The sequence below is a fragment of the Rhinopithecus roxellana genome, chromosome 7, assembly GCF_007565055.1.
Source record: "Rhinopithecus roxellana isolate Shanxi Qingling chromosome 7, ASM756505v1, whole genome shotgun sequence".
Taxonomy (NCBI): domain Eukaryota; kingdom Metazoa; phylum Chordata; class Mammalia; order Primates; family Cercopithecidae; genus Rhinopithecus; species Rhinopithecus roxellana.
Window position 1 is genome coordinate 53,192,083 of NC_044555.1, and position 16,020 is coordinate 53,208,102.

At 39.5% G+C, this 16,020-nt stretch overlaps 1 protein-coding gene across 1 annotated transcript in view; it reads left to right on the plus strand.

Annotated features, from left to right (window-relative positions):
• The window catches only part of KIF4A (kinesin family member 4A), a 129,424-nt gene that overhangs the window by 84,303 nt on the left and 29,101 nt on the right, over positions 1-16,020 (plus strand). Inside the window, exons 19-20 of the mRNA XM_030934074.1 lie at positions 9,893-9,976; positions 10,460-10,573. Of these exons, the coding sequence (XP_030789934.1) occupies positions 9,893-9,976; positions 10,460-10,573 (198 nt within the window). The remainder of the gene's footprint in view (positions 1-9,892; positions 9,977-10,459; positions 10,574-16,020) is intronic.

The window sequence follows — 16,020 nt, forward strand, 5'->3', positions numbered from 1 at the left end:
ATGGATTTCTCAAATACAAGGAAGAAAGAGATTTGGGCTATAAGAAGAAAATACCAAAGTAACTAAGAGAAAGGAAAGCAAATTTGCAGTTGGAGTGAAAAGATGATGGCTGAATAGGCCCTGAATAATAGGAAGGGTTTTGATAGAGATAAGTACAAGCTCCAGATAGACAGATCAAAGAAATAGAGATGACAACTTTGTAGGCATAGTCAAGGAATGGCAAGTGGTCCAACTGGGGTGAAGTATAGTAGTGGACCATTCCATTGGAAAGGCAAGTCGAAGCTGGATTATTAAAGATCCAAGAGGTTTGAACTCATTTTGTTAGTAGCATAAAGATTTTTAAGTGTTTTTAGAAAGTGTTATCAACACAATACCGCTTTAGAAAGATATATCTGGGAATAATGTATAGAGCAAACTGTAATATTGAGAAACAGAGGCCAGAACAAGAGAAGATATTGTATAATCCAGAAGAATTATAAGGGCCTGAATATACATCTGACAACAGAGCCCCCAGAATGTATGAAGCAAACACTGACAGAAATGGAGAGAGAAATAGACAAATCAACAGTAATAAATATTTGGAGACTTCAATCCACCTCTTTATTTTCTTTCTTTTTTAGAGATGGGGTCTTGTTCTGTTGCCCAGGCTGGAGTGCAGTGGTCCAGTCATAGCTCACTGGAGCCTCAAATTCCTGGTCTCAAGCAATCCTCCCACCTCAGCCTCCTGAGTAGATAGACCTACAGCTGTATACCACCACACCTGGCAAATTTTTTATTTTTTGTAGAGATGGAATCTCACTATGTTGCCCAGACTGATCTCGAACTCCTGGGCTCAAGAAGTCCTCTCACCTCAACCTCCTAAAGTGCTGGTATTACAGGCATGAACCACTGAACCCAGCCCCTACTTTAATAATGGATAGAACAATAGGCACAAGATCAGCAAGGATATTGAAGACTTCAACAATATAATACCTAGCATGTTCATATCTACATTCATAAGAGATATTGGTCTATAGTTTATGTAATATGCTAGATTATACACTATACCTAACAGACATCTATAGACTACGCCAACCAACAACAGCAGGATATACAGTCTTCCTAGGTGCACATGAAACATTCTCCAGGATAGACCATATGCTAGACCTTTTATCCCTCAATAAATTTAAAAGTATTGAGCCAGGCATCGTGGCTCACGCCTGTAATCCCAACACTTTGGGAGGCCAAGGTCGGCAGATCACCTGATGTCAGAGTTCGAGACCAGTCTGGCCAACATGGTGAAACCCCGTGTCTACTAAAAATACAAAAATTAGCCGGGCATGGTGGCATGTCTGTGATCCCCTGTATTCAGGAGGCTGAGGCAGGAGAATCGCTTGAACTTGGGAGATGGAGGTTGCAATGAGCTGAGATCGTGCCACTGCACTCCAGCCTGGGCAACAGAGCAAGACTGTCTCAAAAAACAAAGTATTGAAAATAATACAAAATCTGTTCTCTAACCACAATGGAATAAAATAAAAAATCAGTAACAAAAATAAATTTGGGAAATTCACAAATATGAAGAAATTAACATAATCCTAAATAAATAATGGGTCAAAAAGGAAGTCATAGGGAAATTAAAAAATACTTTGAGATTAATAAAAACAAAGATACAACATACCAAAACTTATGGGATACAGCTAAAACAGTGTTTGGAGGGAATTTTATAGTTGTAAATGCCTATATTTAAAAATGTGAAAGGCTCCTGTAGTCCCAGCTACTTGGGAGGCTGAGGTGGAAGGATCACTTGAGCCCAGGAGTTCAAGACCAGCCTGGGCAAAATTGTGAGACTGCATCTCAGTTTTTTTAATTGAAGAAAGATCTTAAACCAACAACCTAGCCTTCCATTTTAAAACACTGAAAAAAAGAGAGCAAACTAAACCCAAAGCTAGTAGATGAAAGGAAACATTAAAAGATTAGAGTAGAAATAGGCTGGGCACGGTGGCTCACGCCTGTAATCCCAGCACTTTGGGAGGCCAAGGTGAGTGGATCACCTGTGGTCGGGAGTTTGAGACCAGCCTGACCAACATGGAGAAACCCTCTCTCTACCAAAAATACAAAATTAGCCGGGCATGGTGGTGCATGCCTGTAGTCCCAGCTACTTGGGAGGCTGAGACAGGGGAATCGCTTGAACCCGAGAGGCAGAGGTTGCACTGAGCCAAGATTGCACCATTGCACTCCAGCCTGGGCAACACAGGTGAAACTCTGTCTCAAAAAAAAAAGAAAAAAAAGATTAAAGTAGAAATTAATGAAATATAAAATAGAAAAAAAACCAGAAAATCATTGAAACCAAAAGTTGGTCTTTTGAAATGATCAACAAATACTGACAAACCTTATAAGAAAAAAAAAGAAAGAAAATTTAAATTACTAAAGTTAGGAATGACAGAGGGAATATCACTACTAGTCTTGCTGGAAGGAAAGGATTATAAGGAATTACTATTAACAACTGTACGCCAACAAATTAGATAGCCTAGATGAAGTGGACAAATGCCTGGAAAGACAAAAACTACCAAAACTGACTCAAGAAGAAATAGAAAATCTGTATAGACCCATGACAAGAAGTTAAATTAGTAGTTTAAAAACTTCCCACAAAGAAAAGCCCAGGCACAGATGGCTTCACTGGTGAGTTCTATCAAACATTTTAGGAAGAAATACCCATTTCTTGGCCTGGTGCTGTGGCTCATGCCTGTAATCCCAGCACTTTGGGAGGCTGAAGTGGGCAGATCACCTGAGGTCAGGAATTCGAGACCAGCCTGGCCAACGTGGTGAAACCCCGTCTCTACTAAAAATACAAAAATTATTCAGGTGTGGTGACACACACTTGTAATCCCAGCTACTTGGGAGGCTGAGACACAAGAATTGCTTGAACCCAGGTGGCGAAGGTTGCAGTGAGCCAAGATCACACCACTGCACTCCAGCCTGGGCGATAGAGTGAGATTCTGTCTCAGAAAAAAAAAAAAAAAGACAGAAATACCCATTTCTCAGAAACTCTTCTGAAAACTATAAACAGTGGAAACACTTCCCAACTCATTCCATGAGGCTTGTGTTCCCTGATACCAAAACCAAAGACATCACAAGAAAAGAATACTACAGACCAATATATCTTAATATAGGCATGAAAATCCTCAACAAAATTCTAGCAAACTGAATCCATCAACATTTAAAAAGGATGATAGGCTGGGCATGGTGACTCACACCTGTAATCCCAGCACTTTGGAAAGCCGAGGCGGGCAGATCACTTGAGGTCAGAAGTTTGAGACCAGCCTGGCCAACATGGCGAAACCCTGTCTCTACTAAAAATACAAAAAAGAAAAGTTAGCTGGGCATGGTGGCATATGCCTATAATCCCAACTACTCGGGAGGCTGAGGCATGGGAATTGCTTGAACCCGAGAGGCAGAGGCTACAGTGAGCCGAGATCATGCCACTGCGCTCCAGCCTGGGCAACAGAGTGAGACACTGTCTCAAAAAAAAAAAAAAAAAAAAAAAAAAAAAAAAAAAAAAAAGGATGATACACTTATGACCGACTGAGGTCCATCTGAAAAATGCAGAGTTTGTTTAATATATGGAAAATTTATGTTATATACTATATCAGTAGGAAAAAGGACAAGAACCACATGATCATCTCAATAGACACAGAGAAAGCATTTGACAAAAATCTAACACTCTTTCATGATAAAAACACTCAAGAAACTAGGAATAGAAGAGAACTTCCCCAGTGTGATGAAGGGCGTGTATGAAAAACCCACAGCTAACATACTTAATGGTGAAAAAGAGCATACTTTTCCCCTAAGATCAGAAACAAGACAAGGATGTCCACTCTTGCCATGTCTAGTTAACATTGTCCTGGAGGTTCTAACCAGGACGTTTAGGGAAGAAAAATATATAAACGGCATCTAAACTGGAAAAGATGAAGCAAGTCTATCTCTGTTTATAGATGACATTATCTTGTATGTAGAAAATCCTAGAGAATCCACTAAAAGTCTATTAGAATTAATATATAAGGTCAGCAAGGTTGCAGAATGTAAGATCAATGTAAGAAAATAAGTTGTGGTCGGGCACGGTGGCTCACACCTGTAATCCTAGCACTTTGGGAGGCCAAGGCAAGCACATCACCCGAGGCCAGGAGTTCAAGACCAGCCTGGCCAACACAGTGAAACCCTGTCTCTACTAAAAATACAAACATTAGCCAGGCATGGTAGCACACACCTGTAGTCCCAACTACTTGAGAGGCTGAGGCACGAGAATCACTTGAACCCAGGAGGCAGAGGTTGCAGTGAGCTGAGATCAGGCCACTGCACTTCAGCCTGGGCTACAGAGCAAGACTCTATCTCAAAAACAAACAAAAAAATCAGTCGTATATTAATATACTAGCAATTAACAATTTGACAATGAGATTAATAAAACAATCCCAGGGCTGGGCGCGGTGGCTCATGCCTGTAATCCCAGCACTTTGGGAGGCCGAGGTGGGCAGATCACAGGGTAAGGAGTTCGAGACCAGCCTGGCCAACATAGTGAAACCCCGTCTCTACTAAAAATACAAAAAACTAGCCAGGTGTGGTGGCGGGCACCTGTAATCGCAGCTACTCGGGAGGCTGAGGCAGGAGAATCACTTGAACCCGGGAGGTGGAGGTTGCAGTGAGCCGAGATCACACCACTGCACCACTCCAGCCCAGGCGACAGTGTGAGAATCCGTCTCAAAAGAAAAAAAAAGAAAAGAAAAGAATTCCATTTATGATAGCATCAATACAAATAAAATACTTAGGAATAAATTTAACAAAAGAAATGTATGACTTGTATACTTGAAAACTACTAAACATCATTGAATTTAATTAAGGAAGCCTTAAATAAATGGAAGGATATCCCACGTTCATGGGCAGGAAGACTTGATATTCCAAAGATGAAATACCCTTCAGATTGCCTTACAGATGCAACACAATCCCAATGAAATTCCATCTGGTTTCTTCACAGAAACTCACAAGCTGATTCTAAAATACATATGGAAATGCAAGGGACCTAGACTATTCAAAGCACTCAAGGAGAAGAACAAATTTGTAAACGTCACATTTACTGATTTTAAAACTTTCTACAAAGCTACAGTAATCAAGACTGTGTGGTACTGTGTAAAGATAGACATATAGGTCAATGGAATAAGATTGAGAATCCAGAAATAAACTTACACACTTACGGCCAGTTGATTTTCGACAGTAATGCCAAGACAATTCAATGAGGAAAACAATTTTGTCTTTTCAACAAATAGTCCTAGAACAACTGGATAGTCACATGCGAAATAATGAAGTTGAAACTTCTGGCCAGGCACAGTGGCTCATGCCTGTAGTCCCAGCGCTTTGGGATGCCGAGGCGGGTGGATCACTTGAGGTCAGGAGTTCAAGACCAGCCTGGCCAACATAGTGAAACCCTGTCTCTACTAAAATTACAAAAAAATTGACTGGGCATGGTGGTACGTGCCTGTAATCCCAGCTATTCGGGAGGCTGAGGCAGGAGAATCACTTGAACCTGGGAGGCAGAGGTTGCAGTGAGCTGAGATCGTGCCCCCGCAGTCCAGCCTGGGCAACAGAGTGAGACTCTGTCTCAGAAAGAAACTTGCTCTCATACTATATACAAAAATTAAAACAGACCAAAACTTAAATGTACGAGCTAAAACTATAAATCTCTTAGAAGAAAACATAGGTGTTAATCTTCGTGACTTTCGATTAGACAATGATTTCTTAGATGTGACACCTAAAGTACAAACAGCTAACCAAAAGGAGACAAAACTAAAAGTTTTTGCATTGTAAATAATACCATCAAGAAAGTGAATATGATCAGGCATGGTGGCTCACGCCTGTAATCTCAATACTTTGGGAAGCCAAGGTGGGAGGATTGCTTGAGCCCAGGAGTTTGATCCCACCCTGGGCAACATGGCAAGACCCCATCTCTAACAAAAAAAAAAGAAGAAGAAGAAGAAAAAAGTTAATAGCCAGTCCATAGATTGGGAGGAAAATATTTGCAAATCATATAGCTGATAAGAGTCTTATATCCAAGATAGATAAACAACTCTTACTGGCTGGGCGCAGTGGCTCACACCTGTAATCCCAGCACTTTGGGAGGCCGGGGCGGGAGGATCACCTGAGTTCGGGAGTTCACGACCAGCCTGACCAACATGGAAAAACCCCATCTCTACTAAAAATGCAAAAAAATTGGCCTGGTGTGGTGGCACATGCCTATAATACCAGCTACTGGGGAGGCTGAGGTGGAAGAATCGCTTGAACTCGGGAGGCGGAGGTTGTGGTGAGCCGAGATCGTGCCATTGCACTCCAGCCTGGGTGATAAGAGTGAGACTCCATTTCAAAAAAAAAAAAAAAAGAACTCTTACCAATCAACAATAAAAATATAATTCAGTTTTAAAATGGGCAAAGCAATAAGTATACAAAAAGGTGCTCAACGTCATTTGCCATCAGAGAAATGCAAATCAAAACCACAATGAGATGCAGTTTCACATCTACTAGGATCTACTAGGATGGCTATAAACAAAGACAGATGATAGTAAGTCTTAGCAAGAATGTGGAGACACTGAAAGCCTCATACATTGTCAGTAGGATGGGAAAATGGTATAGCTGCTTTGGCAAACAGTTTAGCAGTTTATCAAAAGGCTAAATAAAAACCTAGAGATACCATATGATCCAGCAATCCCACTCTTAGTTTTCTCTACCCAGGAGATACAAAAATATGTCATATATGCAAAAGCTTGTACCCAAATGTTTATGCAGCAGTAGTCATAATAGCCAAAAAGTGGAAAAACCCAACATGTCCATCAGCTGATAAATGGGCAAATAAAATGTGGTCTATCCATACAGTGGAGTAGTATTCAGCCATACAAAGGAATGAAGTACTGATACATGCTACAACATGGATGAAGCTTGAAAACATTTTGCCTAGTGAAAGAAGCCAATCACAAAAGACCATATATGATAGGATTCCATTTATATGAAATATCCAGAGTAGGACATTAAAATCTGTAGAGACAAAAAATAGATGAGTGGTTGTCCAGGGTTTTGGGGTGGGGTGATGGGGTTGTAGGGTGATCACTAAACAGTATATTTCTTTTTGTGTTAATGAAAATGTTCTAAAATTAAGTGTGGTGATGTTTACATCAACTGTGTGAATGTACCAAAAGCCACTGAATCATGTACTTTAAATGAGTGAATTGTATGGTATGTGAATTATATCTCAATAAAACTGTTAAGAACAAAAGAAGAAAGGAGACATCTCTGTAAAGTGATGACAACTTTACATTTTACAGGAATATATATTCCACATTGACAAGGATCTTTGTTTTGCTCACTTCTGTATTTCCAATGTCTAGAGCAGTGACTGGCAAGTAGTGCACACTCAATAATGTTTAGTGAATGATTTTAATCATTATTAAAGCAAAATCTACCTTTCAAAAAATGAAGGAAATAGGGCAACAAAAAGTACTGTGGGCTTTTCAGTGACTGGAAAGTCAGAGGAAACAGCTAGTTTGAAGAGACACAGTTGGTTTTAGGAGAATAATCTTTGGGATGGAGAGACCTAGAAACTATTGGATAATGTTGGCCTAGAGTTCAAGGGAGAAGTTGGACTGGACTTTGCAATTAAGAGTTGTCTTTGGGAGGCCAAGGTGGGTGGATCACGAGGTCAGGAGTTCGAGACCAACCTGACCAACGTGGCGAAACACCATCTCTACTAAAAATACAAAAAAATTAGCCAGGCTTGGTGGTACATGCCTGTAATCCCAGCTACTCAGGAGGCTGAGGCAAGAGAATCACTTGAACCCAGGAGGCGGAGGTTGCAGTGAGCAGAGACCGAGCCACTGCACTCCAGCCTGGGTGACAGAGGGAGACTCCGTCTCAAAAAAAAAAAAGAGTTGTCTGCATAGAGGTGAAAAATGAAACTTTGGGAGTAATGAGATAATGGAGACAGAGAATATATAGAAAAAGAAGGCTAAGAAGAGAATCTCTTTTTTTTTTTTTTTTCCTGATCTCACTCTGTCATCCAGGCTGGAGTGCAATGGCGCCATCTTGGCTCACTGCAACATCTGCCTCCTGGGTTCAAGCGATTCGTCTGCCTCGGCCTCCTGAGTAGCTGGGACTACAGGCACATGCCACCATGCCAGGCAAATTTTTTTGTATTTTTAGTAGAGACAGGGTTTTGCCATGTTGGCCAGGCTAGTCTTGAACTCCTGACCTCAGGTGATCCACACGCCTCAGCCTCTCAAAGTGCTGGGATTACAGGCATGAGCCACCATGCCCAGCTGAGAATCTATTTCATGTATAAGAAAATGAAAAGAAGACAATGAAATTTGTAAGGTAGGAAAAGAATTAGGATGGTATGGGAAAGTTATTGGTAGTGCTAACGATGCTGGGAGAGAAGCCAAAGAAGATGGTGACTGTAAAAAGACCATTGAATTTAACAAGTAGGAAATTCCAGGACAATTGGTAGGAACTACTTACAAGGGGATTATGGAGTGAGCAGTAATGACAATTGGAAGCACTAAACATAGACCTCTCTTTCAAGAAATCTGGTGCTAAGAAGACTGTTGACTTTTCTCTTTTCACCGGACTAGCTTAGTCCTCTGGCTGTGTTTCTTTCATTATCTTGACTTCTCATTTCAACACACAACTTATTTTATTAGAATTGTGTTGCATGTTGTTTGTATTCTCTGGTAATCTCCATAAGAGTAGTAACCATGTCATGTTTATCTCTGTATCATAGACACCTAGCCCAGTGCCTAGTATGTAGTTGATGGCACAGTAAATATTATATTGTTGAATGAAATGAATTGTTCTAGTATGCTGGCAAAGACATGGCAAAAATGGCTGACCATTCTATCCAGATTCGATAGGAACAAGTGAAGCCAGAAGGAGCTTAATGGATTATTAGAAGAGGGAAAGGACCAAGAAATCAAAGCAGTTAAATATTGTGTGCTCAGCTGAAGCAGGTGATATCCCATAGTATTTCTTGGTATTCTTTATCTTGAATCTCTGGGAAGAAAGAGCACATTCAGTAATAACCTGTTTTTATTTTTATTTTAGATTCGGGGGTACAGGACCAGGTTTGTTACAAGGGCATATTGCGTAATGCTGAGCTTTGGGCTTCTACTGATCCCGTCACCCAGATAGTACCCAATAGGAAGTTTTTCAGCTCTTGCCCCCCTTTCTCCATCCCTCCCTCCTTTTAGAGCCCCCAATGTCTATTGTTTCCATCTTTATGTCTGTGTGTACCCAGGTTAACCTTGTTTTGTTCAAAAATGAAAAACCTCTTTTTTTTAGCTGCAAGTTACTTTAATTTTATAGGTGGTTGGCTATGTGATAGGCTTTCTCTTTTTTGCCAGCCACCTGGGTTTTATAATGGATGGACAGGTAGGGTTGATGGGAAAAGAATACTGGTCTATTTATCAGGAGACCTGAATCCCACCTCTGTCAATAACTACCTATGTGGAAAGGACTGTTCACTAGATGATCTTTAAGCTTCCTTCCAGACCTCACATTCTAGGATATTATTTCTAGTAGTTGACTTATGACTGAGACTCAAGAATTTGGCCACAGAGCAATAAGCCAAAGGGAAAAACTACTTCCCCTCTACACACAAACATGGTTTCTAGAACTACGAGTTTTTGACTCATAGGAGATGAAGGCAGCTCACTGTATTGTAGTTAACCTTACAAATCAAGGATGTCTTGAGAGACGCCTTAGTTATAGTATAAGGTTTTATTTTAGCTAGCTGAACAGCAATTCATATCTAGACGCCTTAGTTATAGTATAAGGTTTTATTTTAGCTAGCTGAACAGCAATTCATATCTGACTTTTTTCTTGTCAGGACCGTAAGAGGCAATATGAGCTGCTGAAACTTGAAAGAAACTTCCAGAAACAATCCAATGTGCTCAGACGTAAAACGGAGGAGGTAAGAAAATTCAGTCTGCTAGGTCAAGTATATTGTCATCTTCAGGCTTAAATACTTGCAAAGTAATATCCTTTAAACGAGCAAGTGTCCTGAGAAACCAGGGATGCCAGTCTTCACAAGCAATTCCTAAATCTTGATCGCTGTTTATATGCCATGACCTGTGAGCAGATAAAAACGTGATGAAAAATGGTACTGTTCAAATAAGGATTTTTTCCTAATTGGACTTGAGCCTTTCCTGAAAAAACAAAGTGATATTGATATGTGACATTTCTAGACACCTAGTCTGCAGAACTTCCTTGATGTGTATTCCTCCCCTAGGCACCAAAGCAGTAGCTGTTCGTTATGTCCATGGAGATTTATAAACCTGGTTCCTATAGGAACTAAAACCCATGTAATTTTTATCTTTACTAATGTGCTAGAAATGGGATTTTTTTTTTTTCTTTTACCTTTCATTCAACATTACTATGTGCCAATTTTATTTAGGCAGCAGCTGCCAACAAGCGTCTCAAGGATGCTCTCCAGAAACAACGGGAGGTTGCAGATAAGCGGAAAGAGACTCAGAACCGTGGAATGGAAGGCACTGCAGCTCGAGTGAAGGTATGAACAACTTGAACTGCCATTTCTCTTGTGGACGCTGGGAACAGGAGAAAAGGAGAAATAGCTTTTTGTTTTCTTTTTTTAGAAGTAAACACTGCAAAATCTAAAGTTCTACTTGAAAGCCTTATTTCCTAAAGATAGCAATGTCTTTGAACTGTTGTTAAAGACCAGGAGTATAGAACTCTTTCTATCCTTGCCCCTGTTGAGGTTCAGTTACTTTTTTAAACAGCTTCATTGAAATAGAATTGACATATTATAAATTGTACATATTTAAAGTTCACAATTTGGCCAGGCATGGTGGCTCACAGCTATGATCCCAGCACATTGGGAGGCCGAGGTGGGCAGATCACCTGCAGTCAGGAGTTTGAGACCAGCCTGACCAACATGGTGAAACCTCATCTCTACTAAAAATACAAAAATTAGCTGGCTATGGTGACAGGTGCCTGTAATCCCAGCTACTTGGGAGGCTGAGGAAGGAGACTCCTTTGAACCCAGAAGGCGGACGTTGCAGTAAGCCAGATTGCACCATTGCGCTCCAAACTCGGTGACAGAGTGAAACTCTGTCTCAAAAAGAAAAAAAAAGTATACAGTTTGATGAGTTTAGACACATGTATACACCCATGAAATCATCACCACAGTCAAGATAATGACAGTGTGCTTCATTGCCTAAACTTTCTTTGTATCCCTCTATAATCTCTCCTTCTCCTCCCTGGTCTACCCCTCTACTCCCCATTTCATATATATTTCTTTATATCCCCACAATGGTTCCAGGCAACCATTAATCTGCTTTCTGTCACTATGGATTTGTTTTCTTCTGGAATCATACAGTATGTGTTTTTTTCTGGTTTTTATTCAGCACAATTATTTTGAGATTCATCCATGTGGTTGCATATATCATATACAACTTCTTTCTTTTTTATTGCTGAGTGGCATCCTATTCATTGTACGGCTATACCATAATTTGTTTTTGTATTCACCTGTTGATGGACACTTGGGTGTTTCCAGTTTTTGGCTCTTACAAATATTGCACTGAACATTTGCGCACAAGTCTGTGTGGATTTTTTTTATTTCTTTTGAGTAGATAGCTAGGAGTAAAATGGCTTTCGTGTATGGTTGGTGTATGTTTTAACTTTTAAGTGGCTGCCAAACTGTTTTCCAAAGCAGTTGTACCATTTTACATTCCTGCTAGCAATGTATAAGGGTTCTAGTTGCTACACATTCTTACCAATACTTAGTATGGTCAGTCTTTTGAATTTTAGCTATTCTGTGTGTGTGGGTAGTGGAACCTCATTGTCATTCTAATTTTCATTTCTGTAATGACTAATGATGTTGGACATCCTTTCATGTGCTTATTTGCGATATGTATGTTTTCTTTTGTGAAATATCTATTCAAATCTGTCCCCATTTTTAAATTGGGTTGTTTATCTTTTTCTTATTATTGAATTAAAATTCTTTATATATTCTAAATATATTTAACAGAGGACTTCTGTGTTTTACAAATATTTTCTCCCTGGCTGTGGCTTGCCCTTTTCAATTTGTAACAGTGTCTTTTGAAGAGCAAACCTTTATTATGTTAATGCCATCCAATTTATTGATTTTTTTTTCTTTTATACTTAAACAGTTTTCATATCTTACTTAAAAAATCTTGGCTGGGTGTAGTGGCTTACGCCTATAATCTCAGCACTTTGGGAGGCTGAGGCAGGAGAATTGCTTGAGGCCAGGAGTTCAAGACCAGCCTGGGGAACAAAGTGAGATCCTGTCTCTACAAAACAAAAATTTTAAAAATTAACCAGACATGGTGGTGCACACCTTTAGTCCCAGCTACCGGGGAGACTGAGGTGGGAAGATCACTTGAGATTGGGAGGTCAAGGCTACAGTGAGCCATGATCGCACCACTGCACTCCAGCCTGGGTGACAGAGAAAGATCCTGTCTCAAAAAAATTTTAAAACAGAAATATTTGGCTGGCTGGGTGCAGTGGCTCATGCCTGTAATCCCAGCACTTTGGGAGACCAAGGCAGGTGGATTACGTGAGGTCAGGAGTTCAAGACCAGCCTGGCCAACATGACAAAACCCCGTCTCTACTAAAAGTACAAAAATTAGCCAGGCCCGGTGGCATGCGCCTGTAGTCCCAGATACTCGGGAGGCTGAGGTGGAAGAATTGCTTGAACCGGGGAGGCGGAGGTTGCAGTGAGCTGAGATTGCGCCACTGCACTCCACTTGGGTGATAGAGCGAGGCTTCGTCTCAAAAAGAAAAGGAAATATTTGTCAAACCCATGGTCACTAAGATTTCCCCCTAAGTTTTCTTCTAGGAAGTTGTATATTTTTAAGCTTTACGTTTAGGTCTGTGATTCATTTTGACTGGACACCTTTGTCAAAAATCAAATATCTATACATCTGTTTCAGATTGTTTCATTGATCTATATGTCTATTTTTACGCCAATACCAAAAAGCTTAAAAATATACAACTTCTAGAAGAAAACTTAGGGGGAAATCTTAGTGACCATGGGTTTGACAAATATTTCCTTTTTTTTTTGAGACGAAGCCTCGCTCTGTCACCCAGGGAGAATGCAGTGGCGCGATCTCAGCTCACTGCAACCTCTGCCTCCCCAGTTCAAGCTGTTACTTTTTAAGAAATCATGAAATGAGGCAGTGTAAGTCCTCCAAAGTTGTTGTTCTTTGTTAAAATTGTTTGGGAAAACTAGATCCTTTGCATTTCCATATACATTTTAGAATTATCTTGTCAATTTCTACAAAACAGCTTGCTCGGAGTTGGATTAAGATTGCATAGAATTTATAAATCAATTTGAGGAGAATCAACATGTTAAGAATATTTAGATACATGAATGCAGTACATCTCTTTATTTAGGTTTTTAATTTCTCTCAGCAACATTTTAGTTTTTAGTGTACAAGTGTTGTACATCTTTTGTCAAACATATCCCTGAGTATTTCATATTTTTATGATATTGAAAATGGCATTTTTATTTCCATTTCCAATTGTTTAGATATTCTTGTTAGTTCTCAAAGCTTTTTTGTAGAATTCTAAAGATTTTTTACCTAGACAATTGTGTCATCTGCAAATATGGACAATTTTATTTCTTCTTTTCTGTTCTGTGCTTTTTTATTTTATTTTATTTTATTTTATTTTTTGAGACGGAGTCTCGCTCTGCCGCCCAGGCTGAAGTGCAGTGGCCAGATCTCAGCTCACTGCAAGCTCCGCCTCCCGGGTTCACGCCATTCTCCTGCCTCAGCCTCCCGAGTAGCTGGGACTACAGGCGCCCGCCACCTCGCCCGGCTAGTTTTTTGTATTTTTTAGTAGAGACGGGGTTTCACCGTGTTAGCCAGGATGGTCTCGATCTCCTGACCTCGTGATCCGCCCGTCTCGGCCTCCCAAAGTGCTGGGATTACAGGCTTGAGCCACCGCGCCCGGCCGCTTTTTTATTTTTTTAACATTTGTCTTGCCTTATTGCACTTGCTAGAACCTCCAGTACAATATTGAATAGACTAGGTAAGAGGCTACAACCTTGCTTTGTTCCCAATCTTGGGCAGAAAGCATTCAGTTTTTCACCATAAAGTATGATAATAGCTATAGATTTTTTGGTATATGTCTTTTATCAGGTTGAAGAAGTTCCTTTTTTTTTTTTTTTTTTTTTTTTTAAGCTTGCAAAAGTTTTTATTACGAATTGATGTTGGGTTTTTTCGGGAGCTTTTTTTTCAGTTTCTGTTGAGATGATCTGACAGTTGATTGGTCAGTTTTTATTCTGTTATATGGCAAATGACATGGATTTTTCCCTAATTTATTCTGTCAAGGCATAATTGAAATACAATAAAATTTACCCTTTTGTTGTACAGTTCTATGTGTTTTGACAACATGTACAGTTGTGTGACCACTACAACAATCAAGATACAGAATAGTTCCCTTATCCCCAGAAACTGCCCTATGTCTCTTACAGCCAATTCCTCTCACACCCCTGGTCCTTGACAAACACTGATCTGTACTCTGTCATTATTGTATTCCCTTTCCATCAGTGTCATAGAAATAGAAACATATAGTATGACTTCCTTCACTTAGCATAATGCATTTGAGATTAATTTGTGTTGTTTGTGTATCTGTAGTTTGCATGTTTTTGTTGTTGTTAAGTAGTATTTCATTGTATGGATATAGCACAGTTTGTTTATCCATTCACCTGTTGAAGGATATCTTAGGGTTTTTTTTTCCTTAGGTTTTGGCAATTACGAATAAAGCTACTGTTAAAAACACATACACGTTTCTATGTAAACTAATTATTTCACTTGGGTAAATACCTAAGAGCGGGACTGCTGGGTCATATGATAAGTGTACGCTTAACTTTGTAAGAAAATGCCAAATTGTTTATCCAGTTAGTTGTTTATTGCTGGTATATAGAAATACAATTTATTTTTGTATATTAACTTTTATCTCATGCCTTTATTATTCTAGCCTTTTTATAGGTTTTTAGGATTTTCTGTGTAGATTATCATGCTGTCTGTAAATACAATTTTATTTCTTCCTTTCTAATCTGTATGTCTATCATTTCTCCTACTTGCCCTATTGCATTGGTGAGAACCTTCAGGATGACGATGAATAGGAGTGGTGAGAATAGACATCCTTCTGTTCTTCCTGATCTTAGGGGGAAAGCATTCTGTCTTTCACCATTAAGTTTGTTAACTGTAGTTAATTTTTTTGAAATACTTTTTGTCTCTAGTTAGTTGATTTGGTGAATTATTTTGACTGATGTTCAAATATGGAACCAACCTTGCATTTCTTTTTTTTTTCTTTCCAACTTTTACTTTAGGTTCAAGGATTACATGTGCAGGTTTGTTACATGGGTAAATTGCATGTTGCAAGTTTCATGTACAGATAATTTCGTCACACAGATAATCAGCATGATACCCAATAGGTAGTTTCTCAGTCCTCACCCTCCTCCCACCCTTCACCCTCAAGTAGGCCCCAGTGTCTATTGTTCCCTTCCTCCTATCCATGTGTACTCAGTGTTTAGCTCCCACTTAGAAGTGAGAACATGTGGTATTTGATTTTCTGTTCCTGCATTAATTCTCTGAGGATAATAGCCTCCAGCTGCATTCATGTTACTACAAAGGATGTGATTTTGTTCTTTTTTATGGCTGTGTAATATTCCATTCCAACCTTGCATTTCTTGGATAAACTCTATTTAATTGTGATATATCACCCTTTTTGTGTATTATTAAATTCAGTAATACATTTAAAAAATCTTGTTTAAACTTTGTATCTGTGTTCATGAGGGATACTGATGTTTGGTTTTTTGTAACACCTTGGTCTGTTTCTGGTATCAAGGTAATGCTGGCCTCAGAATGAGCTGAGAAGTAGTCGTTTCTCTTCAAATGTCTGGAAGATTTCGTGTAGAATTAATAGTTTCTTTCTTAAAAATTTGGTAGAATTTACCAGGAAAGC